Raw genomic sequence first — 25,516 nt, forward strand, 5'->3', positions numbered from 1 at the left:
CGTACGAAAGAAAGAAATATTCTTCCTTGTTCCCTACACATCCACCGCCATGCATCTAGGATTAAGTGCCATCGATAAAAGGCAAGGGTGACATCATAACCACCAACTTTAGTATTTACGTCTGAACAAACCTACATCACCAAACTTCGACCTCATGTCCAAACCCATCGGTAGTTGCTTTCATTCATATTAATGGTAATCTGAGAGCAAAGATATCAAGCTCGAGCAATTGCTTTTCCAACGTACAACCTTACCCATCCACATGTCTCCCCCCTCACCTCCAAAGATGTCGTCGACCTCAAAATCTATCCTCGAAAAGGTCCGTAAAATCGTTCCGCCCATGCTGGAAAGGTTTCATAAAGGTGAGTGGTAAATCCTAACTTGAGATTGGGAATAATTTTGATGCTATCGGATATGTGTATAAATGAAATACTGATATCCGGCCTCTAGGACAGCTTGGCCGTGTTTGCGTTATTGGAGGGAGCTCAGAGTATGTTATATCCTATTCTATTTCTTCCAGGCCTAGGTTATATACTTGACTTCAGAATATAATTAAAGATGATTCTCCATGGTTTTTGGCATTCATCTAAAAGCAGGAAACCGGAATATGATTTCTTTCTAGAGCTTAGTTTTACTGACGCTGGGTCATTTTGAATAAATTTAGTTATACAGGTGCTCCGTACTTCTCAGCAATGGCATCAGCAAAATTAGGTAAGTCTTGTTCCATCCCTTTAGACTTAAAGATATATATATATATATATATATATATTAACGTGGATACCACAATAGGCTGTGACATGGTAAAGCGAGATACCCTTAGAGGACCAAATTTGATTGCTAACAGATCCAATCCAAGAGCCATGTTATCTGTGAACCATCTGCTGCAACTGTTATAAAAACCTACTCGCCGAATTTAATGGTCCACCCAATCCTCCAGAGTACCCCGAGTGTACAAAATGACAACTTTAACGATAATGTCTCACACCACGTCAAACCAATTCTCGATTTTTTACCGCGCATCCATGTCCTCGTTATCGGCCCAGGACTTGGTCGTGACCCGTTGACCCAAAAGATAACCGCCAACGTGATCCAGGAGGCACGAAAGCAAGAAATAGCTCTTGTGATGGATGCAGATGCATTGATACTGGTTCAGAACGACCCGAAACTAATCCACGGCTATAAAGAATGTATACTAACTCCTAATGTGGTTGAATTCGCACGCCTAAGTAAATCAGTTGGTCTGGAACCTCCGTCAACGGATGAGAAATCTGGAGGAATTTCGCAGCAAGATGAGACAACATCAAAGGCATGCGAAAAGTTATCGAAAGCATTAGGTGGTGTGCTCATTATTCAAAAGGGGGCTCATGACGTTATTTCCAATGGGGATGTGTCTGTTATTTCTGACGTTGAAGGCGGGAAGAAACGAAGTGGCGGGCAAGGGGACACGCTTACTGGCTCGCTGGGAACATTCATGGCGTGGAGAAAGGCATATCATGATGGGCTTTGGGAAGATGGATTGGGCACAAACAACAATGATGACTTGAATTCGGACCATGATGCTGAAATCATCAAAAAGGAACTATACGGGGACGACGCTAATGGTGGCAAGAAAATGTCAAGGAAAACTACATTACTACTTGCCGCATGGGCTGGGAGCGCTATTACACGAGAATGTTCAAGGAGGGCATTTCTTGCTAAGGGACGAAGTATGCAGGCGGGTGATTTGACGGAAGAGGTCCATGGAAGTTTCATGGAACTAATTGGAGAAAAGCAAGATGATGGATCGAAGCTGTGAATGATCGCAGCTCAGAAATTTGGTTTTTTTTCTTTCCTACTTATGTTATCCGTGATCCATCACAGGAAACCGCCAGCGGAAGAATCACTGTCTGAACCAGACGGCCTTAACTCGCGTTTGCACACTACCAGTTTTAGAAATATAGGAGCCAATAACCCCAAAAACAAATGAAATAAGAGAAATTCACAAGCCGGGGACTTATATACTAAATTAAAGAGAATTTGGGACCTCGGCTTTGAGGCCTATTAAAATAGGAAATACGGAGTAGTCGTAACCATCAAGTCGTAACCATCATCGTCGACAGGCATGAATCCCGGTCGTCGCTTCAGCGTGCCGGTAATAGTTATTGAAAAAAATGAAGAAAGAAAGAAAGAAAAAGAAAAAGAAAAAGAAACCGCTTGAATGGTAGTTATCCACCAAAGGAATTGTCTTTTCAAGTCATATTTCCGAAAATATGGAAAACTCCGCCATAGACATGGAATCTTGATTGAAAAGTTCATTCATGATGAACTCATCCATACTTTGATCCGCAGGCTGTTGGGGCTCCGTAAATTGTTGAAGCTCCGAGAACTGCTGGAGTTCCGTAGATTCTGACTGTGGTGGCAGCAATTTCCGTGCAGGCGCAGAGGGCGATTCCGAGGTCGACCGACTCATTACTCGTCGTCTCTTAAGGCGTGGAGATGAAGGTCTAAAGGTTCGTGGTTGCCGATCTCTCGAGTCTGGTGGAAAGCTTCGCATTTGATTGTTGCCTCTCTGCAAAGGGGCTGGAGTATCGTCTTGTTGTTGTATCTCGTCCATGGACACGTCCAAAGTTTCATTGCCAGGAGGTGGCCAACTCTCAAGGCTATCCCGCCTCGTAGTTGCTGTCCCGCTGCTGGTAGGCACTGAGGCTCTTTCGGTGGGGAACGGGTTTGGTTGCACTTTGAGATTGCCGGTTGGTAAAACCCACGTCGAGATATTCTGCCCCTGTTCGAAATGGTCGTTGTAGATGTGGTCGAATCTTTCCATCAAAGCATCATAACCTTTTCTTTCGACCGGGACCAGTCTTTCGCAAAAGCCGCACCAAAATTGGAATTGGCAATCACCTCCCATCCTATTGGTTGTGAGGCGCCGTCGTATTTCGTTTTCATCATCGACCCCGTGCAACTGAAGATGGGTTCTGTACTTGTCTTTATGTTCAAAAATTCGAGCACATTCCCGTGAATTGGTAATCAAGTCAGGGTCACTGCAGCGCCAACGCTCAAGGTGAGCGTGGCGGGCCATCTCATGCCGCTTCCAGTCCGCTTTGCTCCCAAAAACTTTGTAGCAATCGGCGAACGTGCAGCCATAAGGTCTATTATGCCGTTTACTGTGTTTCCTGCGTTTGATAGATATTGTCAGTGAGTAAGCTAGGAATCAACGTGCGGCCGCAGATGGTGACTACCTACTTTAAGAGCGAGGGCATTCTGCACGATCTTTTGCACCCCGGATATTGACAATGGTATTCCCCCGTCTCTACCGTCGGTTGGGTGGGTTTCTAAATGATATCAAAATTAGTAGATGTTGTAAAAAAGGAAACAGAGGTAACAAACCTACCGATTGATTGAATTTTTGATCGACGGCGCGGAGAGACTTTTCTAATTCATCAGAGAATTCACTTCGAGATAGACCTAGGTTTGGTGGTCTGTGATTGGAGCTGTTGGTGTAATTATTTTGAGAGTTGTTGAGGATAGATTTCGAGTTTGCACCGCCCCCATGGTCCATGAGCTCTGCCATGTTAATGATATCATCATCCCCGTCCTTTTTGTAGTAGCCTTCTATTAGGCTATCGATATCATCCGCACATCCGCCTGCCGTGTCCAGAAAACCGTCTATGGCCAAGGAGTCAAAGTGCCCACTACTTTGGGTATTTAATGCGTCTATAGCGCTGAGACTTGCAATATCTTGCGGCTGCAACGCACTTCGCTCGACAGGAACCTCAACTAGGCTGGTAGTGTATTGCCTATTAGCCTGCTGCAGGGCTGCACGGTCTGACTCTTGTATTTGGTCGAAGAGCCATTGATTGGATTGGCGCAACTGTTCTATTATCTGATTTGCCGTGAGATTGTGGCATTTCTGGAGGTGGGCGGTAAAATTATCCTTTCGCTTGTATATCTTTGCACTTGCCGAACACTTGGAGTCAGCGAAACATCTGAATTTCGGGGTCCGGTTACTCGGATGACATGTCAACTGATGTCTCTTTAGGTCACTTGTTGAACCAAATCGAGCTGCGGTTTTGGCACAATCGCCGAGTTCACACTTGAATGGCTTTGTGTGTTTTTGTTGGACATGTTTCCTGGCAGGTAGAGGTATATGTGAGCACTCCGAACATCATTACGATTATGATGGATTCCGCGGTGATCATCCAACTTACTTTTTTTCAGATTCACAGCGCCCAGTCCAACTACAAGCCTCGATGCTACAATACACCTCACGCTGCTTTCCCTTCTTCTTTGATTTTGGTGCGACGATGGGACTGTTGGGCAATGGACTTGTATCCCTTAGTGGTGCAAGGGCCTCGGCAGCGTAACGTGGTTGATGTTGCTGCCGCTGGAAAGTCCTAGCCTGCGGCGTTAATGGCGCCTGAGGGATATGTCCCCGGAGTGAGGCATCGGCAGATTGTGCAGTGGTGGATTTGGACTGGTATCCTGAATCCGAAGCCGATCGAGTCAGGAAGTCGCTGCTCTCCATGGGATTGTGATGATCTCTGAGGGGATATTGGTTTACGGTCTGTGGAGGGGGACGGTAATATGGATAACCAGATACCTGTGCTTGCTGGATATCCGCATCCGTCACATAGGTGCTAAATTGTGGGTTGGCCAGGCGAGGAATGTAATTGAGCGGAAGAGCACCTAGAGTACCGACGGGGTTAGTACTGGTGATATGAGACCCGGGAGACATGCTTGTTGACGTGGTTAGCACATGGCCCTGTATCGCCAGTCCGTACATGGCTTGCCCCTGGCCGGCAGAGAACTGTACGGGGGTAGCCGGTTGAGCGATGGGTTCAAAACCCGGGATGTTCATGGAGGACGGGTATGGTAAACATGAATCCTGCAGGACGCCATCGTGCTGGATTCCTTGAAGGGCTTCCTTTTGGCTCTGATTCTCCTCCGCATTCTGGAATGTCTGCATAGGTGTATAGTCCATGGGTGAGCACAAACTGAAATAGGACAGCTCGTCGGAATCCATGGCTCCTTGTTCACTCCGATGATGTTGGAGTGACTGCAGCGTTGTTTATAGAGGATTTGGGCTGGGAGGAAAGGTACTGGTCAATGGAGCCAGCTGGGCTCCCGGTGAGGGCAATATGATGCGTGGTAACTGTCTATTCCTCAGGTTGTGTACATAAGACGGTTGTATAGTATCACATCCAGCTAATATCAGCATCATAGGGTTGATGGCGTAGGTATCGATGGAGAGAATGAAAGCGGATACGTGCTAATAATCGAACAAAAGCCGCTAAAAAGTGAAATAAATCCGAGGAAATAGCTAGTATTGAATAGAAAAAAAAGCCCCAAGGGAAGTAGTAAGATGTATAAGGCCCAAGTGAAGAGATGGTGATAGATGGTGATAGGTCTGCAGCCAACGACCACTGGAGCGACAGTTAGTGATGTAATGAGCGTGAAGGAAGAAACGGACTCGAGCCTCTCCAGAGCCTCAGGCGGGATCGAGTAATGGACAGGAGAAGACACGCAGGCGAGGCTGTGGTAGCCGTGAGCAGGAGTTCGCTCTGAACAGCCCGAGAAGCGATATGAAATGGTCGATGGACGAACGGCTCCCTCGCTGAAGCCGCAGAGACCGCTGAAAGGGACGGGGAGAGACACCGAGAGTCATCATGCTGATTTATCACCACCATCCTGCACTTTTATACTCCGAACCGAGCAAAAGAGAGATTTCAAGGCGTCTGGATGCCGCTCTTGCTAGGCTGCTCACCGCAACGCCAATAGGAAAAGCCCTGCAGAAGGGCGACCGTGGCGGGGATGCTGCTTAGCAAAAGCATCAGCCTGAGAGAAGTTCTCTCGCTGAGAAAAGGTACTTTCGAAAGGCAGCGACTTCTGCGACCGGCTGTAGCGGTTTTGGTCTTATATAATGCATGGATACGAGCGAGGTCAGCCAATTGATAGGGACCAAAAAAAGTACGTATTATTTTCCGATTGGTTGTGGCACATTGTAGGAAGTTAGTTACAATTATTGTTTATTTTTAGGGCTCGAGTATCTAAAAGCAATTGGAGATGTTATATATTTGCTGGATGGTAAATTATAAATAGCGGTGGTCACTGACGAGCTGCGGGACCGTTGAAATGCTACCCAGCAGGCATAGTAACTATCAACATGAAACTATGAGAGCGTAACATGGGGGATATGGGGAACAGGTAGAGGAACTTTGCTTTTTGTAGGTACAACAAGGGACAACTCATCTGGTTCGCACTGGAGTCTGACCATTTACAGAGTACTCGTTCTATTTTCGCTTGTTCGATCAGATAGGCTAAATACAAACAGGCATAAATGCTATACATCTACGGAGTACATAACTACGAAGTACGGAGCTAGTTAATACTTCAGCCGTCGACATGAGGATAGATGCCTAAATGAGATTTTAGTGGTAAGATTAAAAGACACGAGTTCGGTTCGGAACACTCAGCTCACAACTGCTCTAGGCTCGCTCTCGAATATTGAAATAGAATATATTTAGTATTAACTTATGAAGTGGTAAATCCAGCATAGTAATATGCACATATGAAGGTATTAGGTAACGACAAGCAAAAGGAACATCGAGAAAGTCCAGCTTTCTCACTGTCCTTCAAAAATAAGAGACCGGCTCGCAACTATCTACTGTGAATTAAAGAGTGATCCATAGCCTGCCTCTGTTTGCTTCTCGTTGCGTCCCCGACACAGCACCACAGAGAGGCCCCGGTTTAGTAGGCGCATCTACTGGCCAGAGCCGTTGTAGAGAAGCCTGTTGGTTGAGCCGGGACCGGGTTCGAAGATGGAGGGAGTTGCCATATCCTTGAGGACGTTGCAGGCATCGCCCACGCTAACTCCTCGGGACGACATGAGGACGGCGACCGAACCAGCGACATGGGGAGCAGCCATGGAAGTCCCGGTCATTCCTCCGTATCCTCCGTTGGGAAGGGCAGACTGGATATTGGTACCGGGAGCCCAGAGATCGACTAAATAATAGGTCAAGTCAGCGGCTGTATTTACGAGAAGAGTGTATATGAAGTTGTAGAGGTTGGACTTACTTCTGCTTCCCCAGTTAGACGCTCCAGGGCCAGTCCATCTGTAATCGTTTTCGTTCATGTTGCCAATCACACAGATATCGTCAGCAGTACCTGGAGTGTAGTTCAGAGCATCATCCTGCATTCATTGTTAGTATAGCAAACTAGGAAAGGAGAGCTGATATCAGGTAATAGGTTTGCTGAACATACACCATCGTTTCCAGCAGCAGCCGACACAAAAACACCAGCGTTATGGGCTGCGGTCAAAGCATTATTGACAGATGTCATAATGTCACCGCCAACGCTGAAGTTGATAACTGCCCTGCCGAGAAGACCTCTGTTCCTGGCATCATTGACAACCCACTGGAGCCCATCGATCATACCACTCCATGGTCCCTTGCCCTGCGCGTTAAGGACCTTGACTGCGACCAGGTTTGCCTTCTTAGCAACTCCATGGAAAGATCCACCGAAAGTGCCTGCAGTATGAGTTCCGTGGCCGTGCTGATCGAAATCAACATCGTCAACGAAATTAGCACCCCAGTAAGCACGACCACCAAACTCCTCATGATTGATATCGATGCCAGAATCAACACCGTAGATGGTTATACCCTCGCCAGCGCTAGAGTCGAATACGTAATCAAAATTGCCTCGCTGCTCGTGAGAGATTCGCCCAAGACCCCAGGATGGAGCGTGTTGTTGGGTAGACCAACCTTGGAGGCTTGCCATGCGATCAGGCTCAATGTAGGCTACCTATATACCAGTCATTTTGTCAGTGATCATTTAGAGCTGTGGTTAAAGGAGGTTGTGAGTTATACCTTGTCATTTTTGAGCAGGTCATCCACGGTTGCCCGGTCGAAGGCACCGCTGTATCCCTTGAAGATGTCCATCTCAAAGGTACGTTCCATACCAGCAAGAGGGATATCCCGTTTAGCCACATTGGCATTGTGGACACCAGTAGCCCAGGCTACATGAGACTTGAAATCTTCGGTGGAAATGTCATTTTTCAAGACCACAATGTAGGAATCAGTGATGATATCCTTCTTGTTTCTGACGTTAAGGATGGCTGCGGCATCAGCAGCAGGGAGAGCCGAAAGGACGGCAATAACGGCCTTGAGGAGCAACATGGTTGAAGAGATGGTATCAACTGCGAGCGCCACTTGAGCATATCGGTATGGGAATGGTGCGTCTTTTTATAGATGTCCCACAGCATTCGGGCACGAGCACACTGTCCCTAAGATACGCCATGGGCCGAGATGAAGGTAACATCCGGCTCTGCTAGGGAAACATGGTCGATGTTTCCCGAGCCCGAGTGACATCGGCGGAGCCCAGGGAGTTCGATTACAACGGCGTGTCGGCACTGGCTTTCTAGTGCTCCGCTAGAATGATAACCACCCGACGTCTTAGAGCTGGAAGTGGGTATTATAATGGGTATAAAATCTTGTGCATTTAAGCGCAGAGCCAGCCAGGAAACGAGTACCTCATAGGTTCAATGATATTTGTAGAGATAGTCAGGGGTCCGCGGCAGTCATCTCCGGCCATCTTTCAATATCACACTTACTTCTATAGGATCGATCACGCATGTCCACAGTCCAAGATATCAACTGACAGTGGTCTCGGACCTCAATCGCACTAGGACGTACGGAACTCCATATGAGATAGAACAGATAACGAGAGACGGCGGAACCACAGCGTACCAAGGTTGGGCATACGAGACCCGAAAACTCTGCGTTGGTTGAAGATTTAGTTAAAGAGATGATCTGCTCCGGTGCTAGAGCCTCGGAATAATTTTACCTTGGGTAGTTTTATCGTTGATCGTTCTCGAAAATCGATCTTGCAGTTCCCCGGATTTGCTGCACATCACCCTGCAGGTTAGTGACCGCAAGCCCAAGTTCGTATCCCGGAGAAGCGGTGCTTAACTACGCCCTCGCTCTTCCTCCCCAAAGCCAAATCATCGCAGCGACATGGAAAATTGTGATTCTTCCACATGTTAATATGTATTTTCCATTGGTCCGGTGCGGGGTGTTTCATGCCCTTGTCTCTTCTTGCACTCCTTGATGCTTAAGTTGGTAGAGTTGCAGCCCCTTTTGCGTTACCAGGCACGCTGCAGGCAGCGACAAAAGGCTACCTAGCTATTGGTAGGTAGCTCAGGAAGTCGAACTCAAAGAGACATCGCCCTCTCCCCTCGTGGTACTCGAGCAATATCCAGATAGGCCCGAAGCCGAGAGGAAGTGCCGTCTAGAGCCTTCAGTTCAGCGTCAGCGTAGTAATAGTTTAGAAGGTCTCCAATCAAGGGAACGGTGGAATACGTAGACCTTGAGACACGAGGAGAAGAGACGTTTCCCTAGTCATGCCATTGAATGATAGTATTCCTGATTTAGATATAAATGTAATATTGGCCCAAGCCGAGAAACCTACCAGCCACCACTGTACAAATCTCGTCCCTTATATTAAGGTAGAAGTCGTTGGTAGATTTTATATTGATCCATGGATGTCTTTCTGGTTTGATAAATTCTTCCAAGGTTGCCGATATTTTTACCTCCACGTGACTAGTCAACAGCTTCATGGACTTTCCATAGGCCTTGACACTTACACAAATGCTAGTATCATTAGGAACGTTGGTATCTGGGATATATACATGTATCGATGTCCCAGTATCTCTTTGATTTGATATTTTTGAGTATAGTTACATATTAGAAAGTTCTCTCTAAAAAGTTCTAAAATCATCAAATATATTTGCAAAGACATGAACTTGAACTTGCTGGGATTATAGTACGTGGATATGTAAGGAAAAATATATAGCCAAAGGCCCACAAGGCATATACAAGACAGGTAGAGAGGAATCCGAAAAACAGCTCCAAAAAGAAAGATCCAAAGATATTCAAATACACCAAGATGAAAGAAAAATAATACAACGCCCCCTACCTCCCTCCCTCACTGATGTTCATGGTTATATTGTGGGTTCGGCATGTATCCACCGTGTACAGCCGTTGACCCGTCCATCGGTGTGGTCATGAGCGAATAGCCCATCCCTTCACCGCTCATGCTATATTCCATAGTCTCCTGATTTGCAGGGTACATGTAGTTCCCGTTATCCACCGGAGAGGCAAATATCTGCTCCCCGTCAAACTTGGTATCTATCATGGGTGCACCTGTAGAAATACCCATGTTGCCGTACATGTCGTTACCAGGTAATCCAGGTTCTCCTTGTTCCGCGAGAGGTTGGAGCATTGGAAGACCGTTGATAGTCTGTTGGTCTGGTGGCATTGTTGAGAACGCTGGGGGATAAGAAGCGGAGTTGAGATGGTTGGTGTACTGTTTATGGTTGTGACTCTGGTGTTGATGGTATTGTTGCTGGGCTTGGAGGTATGGGGACAAAGTGAAAGATCGTCCGACGGCATACTGCTGTTGCTTCAGATTGGCTCGCGACAAGGCCGCATATTCAGGGGCTTGTTGCTGGGGGACCTCCTTAGGCACTGGCTCGCGAGGAAGCCCAAAGGCCTCGGTGAGAAGTGCGCTGGTCCCATAGGTTATAGGCTTCTGAACACGAGTAGTATGGCTAGGTTCTACACTGTGGTTTGTGTGGCTAGTTGGAGTCCGCATGTTGGTTTGAGATTGCGGTGTCATCACTCCCTGGGCCAAAGGGCTAATGCCGCCTCCAGTAGAAGTTTTCTCATTAACCAGTTCCAGGACAGGCATTGCAATCTGCTCCATATGCTTAGCCATGTGAACTGTTAATTTCTTCCAGCTATTGCACACATTGCCGCAGAACCGGCATGCCTCGTCAGTTGGTTGTTTAGTCGTAACCTGACGGCATACCTCGACTAATTTCCATACTTGCTCGACAGCTTGTGCATGGGATGCTGCATCCTGGATCTCAGCGGTGCCATCTTGTGCTTGGGCTTTGCCCCTCGTTTTTGTTGCCTTCACCTTGGGTTCGGGCATCTTATGCTCTCGAACGAGATGCTGCACAAAGTTATCCTTGCGGAAACACGTGTGGGAGCAGTCTGGCATGTTGCATGTCCACCACTCAAGGTGTCGATGTCGCTCACTTTCATGTCTCACCCAGTCGGCTTTGCGCTTGAATGACTTCGGTTCTGTACAGTCCGGGAACGTGCAAGTAAAAGGCTGGACATCCTCGTGGACATGTTTTGTCCAATCGGAAGGTTTCAAAAACTTCCTTACTTTAAAGCACAATGAACATTCAAACTCGGCTGGAAGGCGTCGGACAGGTGGTAGAGGAACGCCTGGTGGGAATAGAGCTGGTGTAATGGCACCTTCACCAAAGCTAGCCAGATCTTCGGGCGTGACTGCGGTGCCGGGAACTTGGAACTGAGCGTAAGTAGACTCGGGGTCTTTGGGACTGGTTCGCGGTGGTAACATGATGGCTTCGCCTCCTTGTGCAAAGCAGTGTTTGCCCGCACTGCAGCTATTCTTATTAACATTTTGCGTGTGTTTCAGTCTGAGCTCTACCAATCTCTTATACCGCCGCACTTGCTCCTGGGCAATCCGCTCAATTAAAGCTGGTTGTAGTCGAGGGTTTAGTTGTCTAACGTGCGTTTTGAATCCCTCAAGAGTTGGTACAATTGGATCCGCCCGAATCGCAAAATCCATTGTAACCCCGTTCTCATGTCCCATATCATCCTCGTCGTCATCGGCATCAAGGTCGTTATCATCATGTCTGTCCTGAGGGGACTTTGAAGGTATAGGGCTGGCACTTGGTCCCTTCTCTTGCTTTGGGGACGCTAATGTAGGGATCGGTGGTCCTCCATGGGTGCCGATGAGGTCGAGCAATCCTCCTGGGCCTTCACGGTTTGTGAGGTCGCTTTTGCTGCGGCTTCGTCGTCTCATATGGCCCCAGGGCGTAGTAGAAGATGGTGCGGCTGGGGATGGAACGCCAACACCGCCGGTGCGGCCAACGGTAGCCATCTGTCCAGTCATGGCAAGTATGGCGCCGCCCGTGTGGTGTTTATTACCTTTATTAAAGCTAGGTTTGCGCTGAGGTACAAGAGAGTGAGTACTTTGTGCAGCGCCATCAGACGAAGACGTTGGCGGCTGCTCTGGTGTTAGGCTCCGTTGTGGATGTAGGTTTAGATCCATTTGGTGTTTTCGTTTTGAGCTGCTATTGCTTCGTTTTGGCAATAAACCCCTAGCGTGCTCAAGCAGGCTGTTCCTTCTCATAGGCTTGTCCTTTTTCTTTTCGCTAATTCGGATAGTGCTAAACCGACCGTTCGGGCCAATGATGCTCTCAACGTCGCATTCACTTGGACCGCGTGTCCCCCAAGTAGCAGCGCGTGAAGCGGTATCTGTGCTGTCGGCGCGTTTCAAAAAGCGCATGATGGCAGCATTGGAGGTTGTTGGCTGGAACTTCGAGGTCCCGGCGCGGGTATTCCGTATAGAATCTTGCCATGGTCGAGCACGAATGAATTGAGATGGTAAGGGCTCGAGCTCGGCATCGGGGATAGTTGTAGGAGCATTATATTCATCGTCATCCACCAAATCGGGATGGACACTGGCAGGCGGTGATTCGGGCCCGCTGGATGATGCTGCCGAAGATTCGTCTTCGTCGTCCTCCATACCACTCTCCTCATCGATAAGCACTCCTGGGCCTGGAATCGCTGAATCATCAAACGGTTGATATGCAAATCTGGAACTGAAACCGTCTTGGACGCCCAGGAACGGGTCACCGGCACTCTTGGCTCGCCGTTTGTTCTTCTCAGACTTGTTTTTGCGTCGAGACCGGAAGCTGAAAAGCTTATTATCTTCAACTTCGCTATTTGCGTCGCTATGTGTCAGCCACTGTGCAACCTCAGCATTCCGCTCGTCCCTCTCTCGCTGCGCAGCTATTTCTTTTAGATTCGGGACGTAAACATCTTCTCTTGCCGCCGGGTCCAATCCACCTTGTCCGGTAGTGGGATTTCGGGACCAACTGCCGTCATCGAGCCGTCTTGCAGGAGGGGGAATCGAGAAGGGCTTCTTTTGCTGATCGCCATTATCTTCCTCGTCATCATCGTCGCTATCAAAAAAGGTTTCTCGGGTCTCTCTTGCCGGAGAAAGGTGGCCAGAGTCTAATGTGGTTTGACGGCCCTTCAAGCCATCTAGCTGGTTACCAGCCCTCGAAGGCGAATCGCCGCGGGAGAAGCTCGACACTTTTACAATGGGGCTTGCCTGGTGATCCATGTTGCCCAAATTATTTGCCATTTGCGAGTTAGTACCGTTATTGGGGGTAATGAGCGTCGGGGGATTATTAGCGGGCACGGCGCCAGCCCGGGGTTGCCGGTCGCCGGTCATTGACAGAGGGGAAGTAGCCGTGTGATCGTTGGCCGAGTGTTGTCCGCGCTGGTCGAACTGTGGGTTAATGATGGGGCTCGGCGTATTGGTTGGCACAGGGCTCAGTAACTGCGAAGCGCCTGTTCCAGCCCCAGCATATCTTTTCTGCGGAGTATAGGTAGTTCCTCCGGGTGATTTCTTGTCGATATCATGAGGGTTAACCCAGAAAACGTTGCTATCGTCGACCAGTTCTGACTTCAAGCGAGAGTCAGTAGCAGGAAAGAAAGAGGTGTCGAATTCGGGCGACGTAAAACGCGTGAAATCGCTCAGCCCGTTCTCAGTCTGATCTGTAGAGCTCAAGAAGTCCAACTGGGATGATGGAGATGTTAGGTCACTCGGATTTACGGAAGAGCCCGGTTGGTTCTGTTGATAAGAGCTGGGATAGTTCGGAGATGCAGAAAAATAGCCCGGTGTCTATATAGTCGTTAGCTAATCTCTACGTTTACTCGGACCGTGCCAGACAAGAAAAAAAAAACGGCGGTACCTGATGTAGTCCAGATATTGAGTCCAGATGATCAGGGCCAGAAAGCTGGTTTAAGAAAGGGTCGTCAAAGTTCTCCTCCGCCAGAGCAATAGCCAGGTCTCGATCTATATTCGACACTTGGTTGGAAGTTGCTGTCGACATCCTTTAAGATCTGGTCGTTGATACCGAAGAACACCGAGGAGCAGGCCCGATGTTTCTGTAGTTGTAATCTGACAGCCGCGGGACACTCGTCTGATGCGACCGAGTTCGTCTAGGGCAAGCGGTGGCGTAGAGCCTTGTCTGCCGATTCGAAGACTCGTACTGAACCCAAGCGAGCGAGTGCAACACGATGGCAGAGAACGATACAATGCCTCAAAGAGATGGAGAAGTCATGGCCGGACGAAGGAAGGATGTGATGAAAGACGATGTTGAGCGGCCGATTCCGTTGATACGAGGTGGTTTAGCTGAAAGGTCACAGCACTCCGCTGGGCTATCGCCAATCGCGGCTATGCCAACAACGCGAGTATAACGCTCTGTATGAGCTCTGTGTCGAGTCGGATGAAAACGGCCGTTTGGAGATGTCGTCGTCGAAGGTTCCGGCAGAGGTTGGAAGAGAATCAAGGTTGCTACCGTGCACTGTGACGGACTGTGATGATGATGCTTTAGGGGAAAACCAGTGGTCGAGGCGGGAATGACACCAGCGACTCCACCCAATCTGATTGATCCAGCAGCCGCCCTCAACCAACGGAAACCCAAGGCCAATAGATTCGTTTTTTTTCCTTTTTCCCTTGTATCCTGATCTCCTGAAGTCGTCATAAAAAAATACAGGTCGATCGTGTACGGAGCAGAGGGCACTTTTAGCGAGCGGAGGGGGATGATATTCACATCCAACGGAGAGAAAAACTGGCAAGGGACGACTGGACCTCGTCAGGCGGGATTGCACACAGGCAGGCTCCCTTGCGATTTGTCGCTTCTGTTCGTGTCCCTCTTGGCTAAGCCCTTAGCTGCAAGCCATCGCAGGCTAATTATTAATGCGCGCCCGTCAGGCCCTTGTGGCAGCGAAGGAATGGCGCAGCACGCGGCTGATTCGGGGATACGCCCAATGCTTTGGCCTTCGCGGATGAAGAGCCGGTCGGGCGAGCTATCTCCATTCGCCTTTTCTCTATTCCGACAGCCTTACTGCTGCCCGCACTCCGTATGTCTCTTGTCTGGATGCCAGGGGGGTAGAAGTGGTGATGTCGTTAAATGTTGGAGGTCAAAATAAGACCAGGGACCCCCTAAGACGGCCCGTCACATGACCCGCAACCTTACTTCGAGCCTCCAGGAGATAAAAGGAGAGAGAATAATGTTCCGCGTTTGCCCTGGCCAGGGATGGATGGACAGGGAGATGGGAGAGGAAGCGTTGCCTAGATGAAGGATGGAGGCTCGGGTAAAGAGCGAGTTTGGCCGTGGCGGCTCGTAGGGCGGAGCTTGTGCCTGTTCCTCCCGTGCGAGGTCAGAAGTCTACGTTCGCTCGCCCAAGGCAGATACAGGCAGGGCAGGAGATGACGGCGATGGGATAAGCTCGAGTTGAAGATTGATACAGCCTCCTGACTGCGCCACAGCTAGGAAAGTCGGGAGCCAGTTTACTGTCATTATATCTATGGATATGACTAAATCAAGGACAAAGAGAAGGAAATCATTAATCTGTCTGTCGCCTTTCTAACCCATAGCCATAGCAAACCCTGTCGTGAATTGTACAATTACCATATGCCGTACCTGATAGACGTGCTATGCTATGCAGAGAAACAGAAACACCGTGGGAGAACGCTTAAAAAATATCAAAAGTATCAAAAGATCGAAATTTCGAAATATCAAAATATCACGTATCAAATATCAGACTTCGAATATAAAATGACTGAGAACACTGCAAAAAGAAATACCGAATACGAAACCATGAAACAAAAGTGAAACAGTCATGCAAGAATTGATGAGCTCCATTGCGAAAATCGAAAATCAGCCTTCAGCCTCATCTCGTCACTCATCCCTGTTCTAGTCATCGCCACTTGAGGCCCTTTCCCTGGATCTCCTAGATCTAGGCGATCGGTTACCAACCGGGCTTTTTGGGGAAGGGCTCCTCCCGATCCCGTTCGGCGGAGTGGCAGATGCGGCCCTTAGTGGCGCATCTTCTGCATCTTCAATCGAGGCAGACAGTTCTGGGCCTGGTTTCTTCTTGAACATCTCAGCTCGTCGGGCCAAGACGGAGGGAGAATCGCTGTATAGTATGACTCCCCGGAGATAAGTGCATGGCGATGCTTTCTCGTGGTCATCCTCTGACAGGAAATCCTCATGCACTGCTCCACGGTAGATACGAGGGAGCATTCGGAGAAGAGGGCGGCGGTGCTTCTTGAATGCTGATGTCTCAACTGACGCCTCAACTCCTGTTGGTGATGGCGCACGCGAGTCATAGTCGAATTCCTCCCACTCTTCGTTTGCAGTCTGTTCGTCTTCTGCAGAAGGCATTGTGGCTGTGATCAGTTCTCGTTCAACACGAGCCAATCTCCATGTCTCGGCCGCGAGCTTCACGATCTTTCGGACGTTCGTGAGCAAGGCGTCTAGGTGTGTTGGGTCGGTGAAGTGACGGATATGGTCGACGATCTCGTCCACAATAACCGCTGCAACCACGTTGATCGCCTGTTTGGCATCAGACGTTGTATACGCTGCCTTAAGCGTTTGTTGTCTCCAGAATGCTTCACGTCGTACGGATTTGCGGCGGATATCGATTGACAGCATCTGGAAGAATGTGTCGGCCTTGTCATATCGTCTTCCGAGGGTGAACAAGAAGGGCTGGAAGATCCTATATGTCAGAGTCTTCGAGATGACGTGCTGGACGTAGGCGGCTCGAAGCTCTCGGGATGCTGGAGTGTTGTCCAAGAACTGCGGGATATCGGATGGTATCTTGGCTAGGATATCTGGTGGCGGCTCGATGGGTAGGTATGTGAAGTATGTCTTTGATACCTCGATGATGAGCCGTGACAATTCGGCGAACGATTCAATGCTAGATCACGAGAAGAAAGATAAATTAGATCATGAGACCCCAAAAGGATGTTGATTATTGTGTCAAGACGAAATATTAAAACGAGTGTAAAATAAACAAAGCAAAGACTTTTCTCTCGGCCCACCTCATGCTACTGAAGTTTGCCATCTACATGCTGTAAGGGAAACCGTGGGCAAAGGCAATACGACGGTCATATATACACCGAAACGACTTACAAGAATGAGTCCCCCTTCATCTTCATGTCTGTCGCTTCACCAAGACTATGTAGGGTTTTCTTCAATCTCTCCCGGTCTTTGTTCAGATTATTATGGGTCTGGCGCATCTCCTCTACTATGCTCTGGAGTCGCTCCTCCTTCGCCAGACCTTCTCGCTCGAGTACCCCCTTCTCCTCGTTGCTGAGCTTCAGTTCTTCGGCCTTCTCGCTAAGCTGCGCTTCGAAACCTTCGCGGGCTTTCTGCCATGTCTCTTCCTGGTGCTGATGTTCGAGAACCATGTTGGCCAAACGCTCTTTGATTTCCTTGACGTTATTGGTTTGGCTTTCTAAGGCGCCCCTCAATGTCGCGAGCTCCTCTTCGTGATTGCGCTTGGTCTCTTCGAGATCTTTTCGAGTATCTTCAAGCTCGCTCTGCTTGGAGTCGCATTCTTGTTGCTTGGCTTCGAGATCGATCTTTGCGTTCGCCAGCTCTTCTTTGAGGGCCTCCAACTCTGCGCACTTTTCTGCAAGCTCCGCCTTCTTCTCGTCAAGTTCTGCTTGGGTGGATTTCAGCTCCTCGAGGGTTGCTTTGAGTTCTGACTCGTTGGCATCCAGCTCCTGTTGTTTGGCAGCAAGTTCGGATTGCTTTACTTCCAGCTGCTTCTCATAGTCGGCCTTGAGCGCTTCCTGCTCACCCAGCAACTCGTCTTCGCGCGCCTTGAGCTGCTCGGCAGCAAGTCTGTCGTCCTCGTTTTTGATTTCCTGGAAAAGGTCCTCCAATCTCTCCTTCTGATCAGCAAGCGCTTCCTCTTCTGCCTTCTCTGCTTCCTTCCTCAGTCTCGCCATGTCTCGCTCGTGCGCTTCGCGTGCCGCCTCGATCTCTTTCTGGATGTGATCGATTTCGTCTTCCAGTTCATCTCGAGCACGAAGAAGCTCCTCCCTTGCTTTCTGAGTCTCAACCAAGCTATCCTCAGTGTCTCTATTTCTCTCTTGAAGATCACCGAGTTCAACTCCGAGCGCGCCAATCTTGCCCTTGAGTTTCGAACATTCCTCGGCATGCTCATTGGCGACTTTTCTCATCTGGTTTTGCAGTGCCTCGATGTAGTATTCCTTGTGCAGTAGAGCCTGTTCGTGCTGAGCTTCGATTTGTTTGTTCTCTGCCTCTCTGGCGGACAGTTGGCTTTGGGCCTCGCGATAGCTTACCACGAGCTTATTCAGGTCGGGAATGACATTCTGAATGCGGTGGAGGAGATTGACAGTATCTGCGAGGTCTCGCTCGCCGTTCATTTGCGGCTTGCCGTTCTCAGTAGGTTGTGACATCGATTCTCGGGCCGAACGATACTGAGAAGTATTCCCAAAGTAGTAGTCGTATTGGCTTCTCGATGATCGACTGGCTCTCCTCCCTTGTTGTTGGCTGAAAGTGGTTGAATAGTTAGGCTGGGGAGAAGGGTGCATAACAGGCGAGTATTGCGGTGTTACCACGTTTGCTGGGTTCTGGTCCATAGCCGGGCTGCTAGGATAGTTTGCGTTTTGCTGGTATAAGTGTGCGTATGGGTATGGATAGGCAAAATGCGGTGCGGAGACAGGGATGGGTTGCGGTTGGTGCGTGTATTCATAGGATGGGTGTGGAGGGGAAGAAGACTTGGTCCTGGCCTCTGATACTGACGGTGAAGGGAGCGGGACATCGACAGGTGAATAGCCTCCGTTTGATACTGCCCTTGTAGTGGTGGGAGTTTTGGCGGAACCGTAGGCAGTTTGGTAGTCGCTATCAGTCACGTCATACTGAGAGCGAGGTGAAGCAGATCGGCCTTTATGTGAAGCAGCTGGGGTAGGCTCCTCAACTTCCTGATAGTCGTCTTCAGTTTCTGTGCTGTCGCACTTCCCGTTCTTTGACCCGGACTTGCTTGGGGCTCCTGAAGTTGAAAGCTTGGGAGATGGGAACGCTTGGCTCAGGCTCAAATTAGACGGCGTGGAGGAAATCGATCTTGGGAGGGGAGGAAGGCTTTCGATCATTAACGGTGACTTGCGTGGGTTTTTGGAGGATGAAGACCGAGATGGAGCTGGGGACGGAGTCGAAGATTTCCGAGAATCAGGAACTTGAAAGGCTGACTCTTGGTCGTCTTCTCGTTCATCCCATCCCCTTTCATCTTCTTTCTCTGGCTCTGGAGTTTGGAAGTCTTGTTGTGCTTCTTGTTGTTCTTGTTCTGCGGGCTGCACGTTCTCGGGGGTTTCCTCTTCGAGCTTCACATCTTGTTCCGGTATCGTTTCTTCGAATTTCTCTTCCACAGCTTCCGCTGCTTCCTGAGGCTGGGATACTTCCTCAGGGGCCGCTTCAGGTATCGCCTCGTCTTCTACCTTTGGCTCTTCCGGCTTGGGACTAACCGGCTTGACTACCGAACCGCCTTTCTTTTTCTTTTTCTTTTTCTCCTTCTTACTAGGAGCGGGAACAGGACTGAACGATCCCCATCCAGAATCCTCCTCGTCATCTACCTTGGGTAGTTTGTCAGGCTTTGGCTCTTCGTCGGTCTTTGGCTCTTCGTCAGTCTTTGGCCCTTCGTCGGTCTTTAGTTCTTCGTCAGATTTTAGCACTTGGTCAGTCTTTGGTTCTTCGTCAGTCTTTGGCTCTTCGTCAGTTTTCGTTTCTTCGTCAGTTTTCATTTCTTCGTCAGTCTTTGGTGCTTCGTCAATCGTCAACTCTACTTCGGTCGTCGGCTCTTCTTCGACCTGTGGCTCCTCTTCGACCTTGGGTTCTTCTTCTATCTTGAGCTCCTCTTCGATCTTTGGTTCCTCTTCGGCCTTGGACTCTTCCTCAACCTTTGGCTCTTCTTCAACCTTAGACTCCTCCAGCAGTAGCTCTACTTCCGGCTTCACTTCTTCTTCCGGCTTCGTCTCTTCCTCAGACTTTACGGTTTCGTCAGGCTTTGCGTCTTCATCAGGCTTCTGAAGCGGCTCTTCGGTTTGCGTTGTAGCTTGTTCGTCTATAAGTGCCGGCTGACCATCCTCAGGTTGCTGAGGTTGCTCGTCAGTCTGAATTTTTTCTTCATCCTCCTCTTGTTTTTGCTTCTGCTGCTTTTTCGAGGCTTTGGCCTTGCCACCTTTGGCCTTGGGCTCTTTATCCTTTGCTTTCGCGCCCTTCTTCGCCATCGTGAACAAGTACTATGGAATCGCCGTTGTACGGTTTTTTCCCCTGATTATACACCAGATTCTTCACGTTCTAGCGAAATGCAGAGACCAAAAAGCTGAAAACGGCGGGGTACGATCTTTTGCAGTGGTGGACACTTCTTCCGCTGTCAGATGGGTATCGTGTGAAGTAGACCGTTTCGGTGAGTGTAGAGAGGTCGGTTAAAGAAGACGTGGATATGGCTCCGCTTTCAATCGCTCAAAGAATAAACGGATTATGCAAAAACGATGCTGGAGGTGCAGTGGAATATTCACAATAAAAAAAATGGGATGAAAGGTGAATATTAAAGAGTAAAGAGTAAAAGTACAGAAAGAACAATGAAACGAGAACGCTGGCGTAGTGAATGCACAATCAAACTGTAGTGTATGGAAGCTCCAAAAAAAATATTCATAGGAAACGAATATTCACAGGCGGAAATCGACCAAGTAATAACTTGCTCGAGAATCAACACAGACCAAGCACCTAACGCTTCACCGAACCCGGTGACTCGAGGCCATCGGCAGGACAACGAAAGGACCAGCCAAATTTAGTGCGCGCAATGCATCGGATTTCACCCACGTCAAGGGATGATCCAGCAACAATTCACCCCCATCCCAGGGTAAAGGCGACAGGAAGCCAATGGCTGCAGTCCCCCTGGCAAAATTGGGCACCAAATGATACTATACAAAACTTATTTTGTGCTACTTCTGCCCACCGTAACTCGACGTGCATTAGTCGGGTAGCGATGTGGATGCAGGCGGTCGCAACCGCACGAGTTATTACATAGTAACAACGACTGCGAGAGCCCAGTCAGGTAGCTGGCCGGATGCCAACACGGCGATGCGAGGCCATCCCTCCCGCGGCCTGGCCATTCAGCGGGCGAGGATCAAGGGACGGATGCGTTTCAGGAGCAGTCACTCTGCAGCAGTCGAAGCCCAAACGACGGGCTTGAACAACTGTTTGTCGCCCTGCCAATTGTGCTGCAGCAGCCCCATCCATCCCGCCTCGTTTTGTTCGCGCCCGCCGTCGCCAATCACGTCTGCTGGCCGCGAACAGAGACCCCAGCCTCCGTCTCCCCGGTCTTCCTGGTCTTCCGTCGTTGTCCTCGTCTTTCTGTCGTCTTTCTCGTCTTCCCCGACTGGTTCGAAAGAAGAAGTTATGCTCGCTTAGTCATCCTGGGTCACGTGTCACTTCCAACCTCATCTCGAGAAACGCAGCGAGAAGAGCAGGAAAAGGCCCTGGACAAGACGCACTTCCGCTCCAACGTCGACAGGCCTGCCCAATTGAAAGCGCCAGCTATGTTTCTTGCCAGGAGGGCTGTCGGTCCGGCGAGGCGCGCCCTGCTTCAACGCCAGCAACCCCGCCGTTTCGATTCGCACTCTGCACACCACCACGAGCCCGTCAACGAGCATCTCGGCGTATGTCTACCCATCCTATCTTTCTCTCCCCCCCTCCTCCCCGGCGTTGTGTTGCTACCCAGACCCCAAGAGACGAGGTGTCCAAGGCGCGGGGAAGGTGTCTTGCAGCTTGGGATAGCACCAGCAACGAAGGGGACTGCAATTGGCCCGCCGTCCTACCATCCAATATAGCCCGGCTAACACTCATACCTGACGGTATATAGCGCGGTTTCTACGTTGCTGTTGCCTCCATCCCCATCGGTCTGGCGCTCTACAAGTACTCCACGTCTGACGCCAGCGCAAAACCGTGGTTAACCAGCGTGATCGAGGCCTTCACTGAAAACAAGGCCGCGTTGGAACGTAGCAACGCCCTCCACACCCGGGCAATCGAACAAGCTGGTGCAGACCGCCATCTGTTCGCCAGTGAGGTCTCTCCACTGACTATTGACCTCTCATTCCCCGAGTACGTTGCCCTGCATACCCCACTGCCCTGCACGCCTATCTTCCGTTGCTGCTGCGGTATAACGTCATATCCCGATTGAATTCTCGGGCGATTACCTGCACGTCAACTAACCTTTTTTCTTTCAAATGCTTCTAGATTGTTCAATACCGGCTCTCCCATAAACATGTCCCCTGGTAACTCCTCCGGTGACCTCACTGCGGTCGTGGCACACTACGAAAAGCGTCAAGCAGAGATGGAGAAGGCAAGAATAGGGCGCATGAAGGATGGAAAGGTCCAGTCCCTGTACGAAGACGGAAGATATTTTTAGATTTTTTCTTTTAGAACCAGCAATTCTCTCACCATGACTCACTTGTACATATGACAAACATCGGTTTTCTTTTGTCTCTTGTTCGAGTATTCGGTTTACCGGCTACATTCAGAATTCATACCTGACAGGTTGAACTTCCCATTGGCCGTCAGTCGTGGGAAGACACGTACTATGTACAACACCGCTTTGTACTTCCACATGCTAAAGCTAAAACTATTAACTTATAGCTGGACACGCTTCGTTTGAAAGCCCAAAACAACTTTATTTCCACCCTATTTTGCACATCTTTAAATCCAGAAGTCATCTACGGTCGAACTCTTTCGGTACAATCCTCAGAATGGTTCTCCCAACTCCAGCATCGTGGACCTCTGACGTTGGAAGCGCTTTAAATTCGTCACGGCCCCCGAGAACGTTGCGAAGTGTCATTAGGAATTCGGTGACCCCTCCACCAACTCCAAAATACACTTTCTTCGCGGAAATATACGCCAGTATAGGGTAATCGTGTTCGCTATACCTTGCTCCTCCATTCGATACCGCCCTACGGAGCAATGATATGAGCGTCTCTGTAAACGGGAGCAACGAGGACGGGGAATATATAGTTTCACTGGCGAGAATCATAGTTCTGCGCTCTCGTGCAGTTGGCTGCTCTCCGGCTGCCACCCCTTCTTCCGGGGTTGATTGTTGGCCAAGGCACGAGTCGACAAATTTAGGGGACCATGCTCCGGATATGAAGGAAAGTGTAATCCCGCGCTCTGAAAGGTCACGACGAAAGTCTTCTAGAAGGGCTTGGTCTATTTCCATTAGATGAACGGCGTTGCGATCGGCCAGCAAGGGGTTCCCTTTCAGCGGATTTCGGCGGGTTATATACCAGGTAAGTAGTATATTGGGCAGAGTCGCCAGCTTCAAGACCGCAACATTATAGTCGGCAAGTACAAAGTGTACTTTCCTTCGTTTGGCAACGTCCGGATTAGCTTGGCCTGTTAGGTATGAGTAAAATAATGAGAGAGAAGGCATTCCAGTTCCAGCACCGAGCTATTTTGATCATATTAGCTTCAGGAATACACGGTAGTCGAACTGATGTACGAAAGTTATGCTCGTTCTTACCTCTATTATGTTAATTGTCTCTTCCCCGTCTGCAAGTGTAAACCTTCCGTCGTATTCAGTAGCTAGCAAAGTAGCCAAATCCATGGCACATTCCCACGTTTTAAAACCCCCTTCATATACCGCGTGGGTAATATCTTCCTTCTGTAGGCCAAACAGAAGGTCTTCGTGCTCGTCGAGCATATCCTGCTCAGCCATCAATTGAATGCGAATATCTATCAATTGCCGACGGCCAATTAAAAATGGTCTTTCACCAGTTGAATCATGTACCAATTGAGTATTGAACTCCATCTGAGAGGGAAGGGAAGACAGCTATAAAGGAGCAGTATGAGGTTAGCAGTGGGAAGACATAAAATGTTTGATATATCCCAAAACGATATTTATCATATATCAAACGTACCCATAGTACACCCAGGATCGTGGGTATAAAATTGTATGGGTATAACAGGGCATTTCTATCCATTCTCACTGCCATGATTCAGGGTATCTTCCAAGGTAAATGCAAAGGGAGCCAGAGAAGGCAATACCACCTACCATCTCATCAATATTAAGCTCCTCTGCTTCCTGATATACCGGTTCGCTTTTACCCCCTTCATCCACTTGCTTCTGAGCAGCTCCATTGCTCCCCTGTTGCTGGCCCGCGTCAGATGCATCTTCGATATCTTCAAGATCATCCCCCCCAAAGCCAAAAGTAAATCCTGAGGCCATTCTGTGGGTATTTCGCTCCTGTCTGTAATATTTGAAGAAAACAATATATTCACACCCGTTCTAGTGATATCATTAAGCCTTCTCGCAGCACACAATGGTTTTTTATATGATCACGTGATAGAGACTTGACGACGCTCAAAAGAGAAACAAGATCACAACATTCTTTCTACCAGATACACGCTGCGAAGATAAGCTACAATATCAAATGACCCTGTACTAGTCTTAGAAAATTTGAGTTGAGACTTTTCTACGATTCTTAGGACATTTACATAGTCATCTCGCTACATGCAAAAGTTCAGTCTATCGTTTTCAGGCCAATCCCTGATACAGTAGCCAACGGTTGACATGATGTTTCGTTCACTTCGCCATTACCTCAAAATATTGACTTTAGTTATTCCATTTTCTTTCCTTCGTTGATAGTCCAGTGGCTTTGTCAGTCGATATTCAAAGGCTCGCCAGGGCGTTTTCACACTCTTCCGAGCCTTCGAGGAGACCATCAGCAAGCTTCCTTGCCTCGATGGCAAGTGCCAACTGAGCGTCAGCCGCGGCCTTTGCGGCCACCATTGCATCCCCCAATATCTCTGTTTGCAATTTCATCAAGTCTGCATGCTTAGTGGCATTCGACTCCACCGATACAAGAAACTGACGAGTTCTTCTGGCTATCTGTCTCTTTGTTCCAGGATGCGTAATAGTCCGCTTTGCGCGCTTCTTGGCTGCAACTACGCGCTTCCGGGTGCCCTGATGGGCTTGACGGGCGTTAGACGGCTCAGCGACTTCGTCTGCAAGTTCTACGTGTGGTCAATTGTCAATCCAAGCACTTTCAATGCGATGGCTGATTTGATACATACCCCTGAAACTACATCTTGTACCTCGAGAACTATAGCTGCAGTTGGCACAACCGCCCACTAATGCACCTGGCCACACCACGCATTCTGTAAATGGGCCGCGACCCTCCACGCAATGCTTGCAGGCATTGGCCGCGATTTCTCCCTTGATCTGAACGATGGCTGCATCTATCTTTGTAAGGCGATCCATGTTGATTGGCATATGTGGGTGTCTCTGCTCTATCTCTCGCTTAATTGGTTGCCCCATAAGTTCTTTCATCAAAGATGTTGCATGGTCTCGAGAGAGCTGCACCAGCTTTTCGCTTGTCAATGGGGTGTCTCTCGTCATCCTCGGGTTTTTGAACAGGAACCGTTTAGATAAAGATATGAAGCTGGTGTTAGCTTTCTCTATACCATATGTAGGTATGAGGAAGATTGCATGCTCAGTTCATGTTTATCTACTCTGGTAAGTTGTTATTGTTAGTGTTATTTTCATAATTATACTTT

At 49.0% G+C, this 25,516-nt stretch overlaps 7 protein-coding genes across 7 annotated transcripts; 2 read left to right on the forward strand and 5 right to left on the reverse strand.

Moving 5' to 3' along the window:
• Positions 1-916: 916 nt before the first annotated feature.
• On the forward strand, positions 917-1,795 carry GIQ15_04857 (YjeF domain-containing protein; the record flags this gene model as incomplete). Its single annotated transcript, XM_033552274.1, has 1 exon — positions 917-1,795. The coding sequence occupies one exon, from the start codon at positions 917-919 to the stop codon at positions 1,793-1,795; it is 879 nt and encodes a 292-aa protein (XP_033406004.1).
• Positions 1,796-2,233: 438 nt separating this feature from the next.
• GIQ15_04858 (uncharacterized protein) lies at positions 2,234-4,960 on the reverse strand (the record flags this gene model as incomplete). The annotated part of the gene is made up of 4 exons (XM_033552275.1): positions 2,234-2,941; positions 3,223-3,311; positions 3,367-3,756; positions 4,249-4,960. 4 exons carry the CDS (start codon positions 4,958-4,960, stop codon positions 2,234-2,236), a joined length of 1,899 nt encoding a protein of 632 aa, XP_033406005.1.
• A 1,779-nt stretch (positions 4,961-6,739) lies between these two features.
• On the reverse strand, positions 6,740-8,153 carry GIQ15_04859 (pen c 1; the record flags this gene model as incomplete). Its single annotated transcript, XM_033552276.1, has 4 exons — positions 6,740-6,981; positions 7,054-7,168; positions 7,240-7,779; positions 7,845-8,153. The coding sequence occupies 4 exons, from the start codon at positions 8,151-8,153 to the stop codon at positions 6,740-6,742; spliced, it is 1,206 nt and encodes a 401-aa protein (XP_033406006.1).
• Positions 8,154-9,960: 1,807 nt separating this feature from the next.
• Positions 9,961-13,981, reverse strand: GIQ15_04860 (uncharacterized protein; the record flags this gene model as incomplete). Its single annotated transcript, XM_033552277.1, has 2 exons — positions 9,961-13,770; positions 13,841-13,981. The coding sequence occupies 2 exons, from the start codon at positions 13,979-13,981 to the stop codon at positions 9,961-9,963; spliced, it is 3,951 nt and encodes a 1,316-aa protein (XP_033406007.1).
• A 1,869-nt stretch (positions 13,982-15,850) lies between these two features.
• Positions 15,851-20,193, reverse strand: GIQ15_04861 (RNA polymerase Rpb1 C-terminal repeat domain-containing protein; the record flags this gene model as incomplete). Its single annotated transcript, XM_033552278.1, has 2 exons — positions 15,851-16,856; positions 17,072-20,193. The coding sequence occupies 2 exons, from the start codon at positions 20,191-20,193 to the stop codon at positions 15,851-15,853; spliced, it is 4,128 nt and encodes a 1,375-aa protein (XP_033406008.1).
• A 603-nt stretch (positions 20,194-20,796) lies between these two features.
• On the forward strand, positions 20,797-22,376 carry GIQ15_04862 (uncharacterized protein; the record flags this gene model as incomplete). The annotated part of the gene is made up of 4 exons (XM_033552279.1): positions 20,797-20,828; positions 21,057-21,627; positions 21,831-22,069; positions 22,205-22,376. The coding sequence occupies 4 exons, from the start codon at positions 20,797-20,799 to the stop codon at positions 22,374-22,376; spliced, it is 1,014 nt and encodes a 337-aa protein (XP_033406009.1).
• Positions 22,377-22,676: 300 nt separating this feature from the next.
• On the reverse strand, positions 22,677-24,185 carry GIQ15_04863 (Mni1p; the record flags this gene model as incomplete). The annotated part of the gene is made up of 3 exons (XM_033552280.1): positions 22,677-23,408; positions 23,481-23,789; positions 24,012-24,185. The coding sequence occupies 3 exons, from the start codon at positions 24,183-24,185 to the stop codon at positions 22,677-22,679; spliced, it is 1,215 nt and encodes a 404-aa protein (XP_033406010.1).
• Positions 24,186-25,516: the final 1,331 nt, after the last annotated feature.

The sequence above is a fragment of the Arthroderma uncinatum genome (genome assembly GCF_011692745.1).
Source record: "Arthroderma uncinatum strain CBS 119779 chromosome Unknown scaffold3, whole genome shotgun sequence".
Classification (NCBI taxonomy): Eukaryota; Fungi; Ascomycota; class Eurotiomycetes; order Onygenales; family Arthrodermataceae; genus Arthroderma; species Arthroderma uncinatum.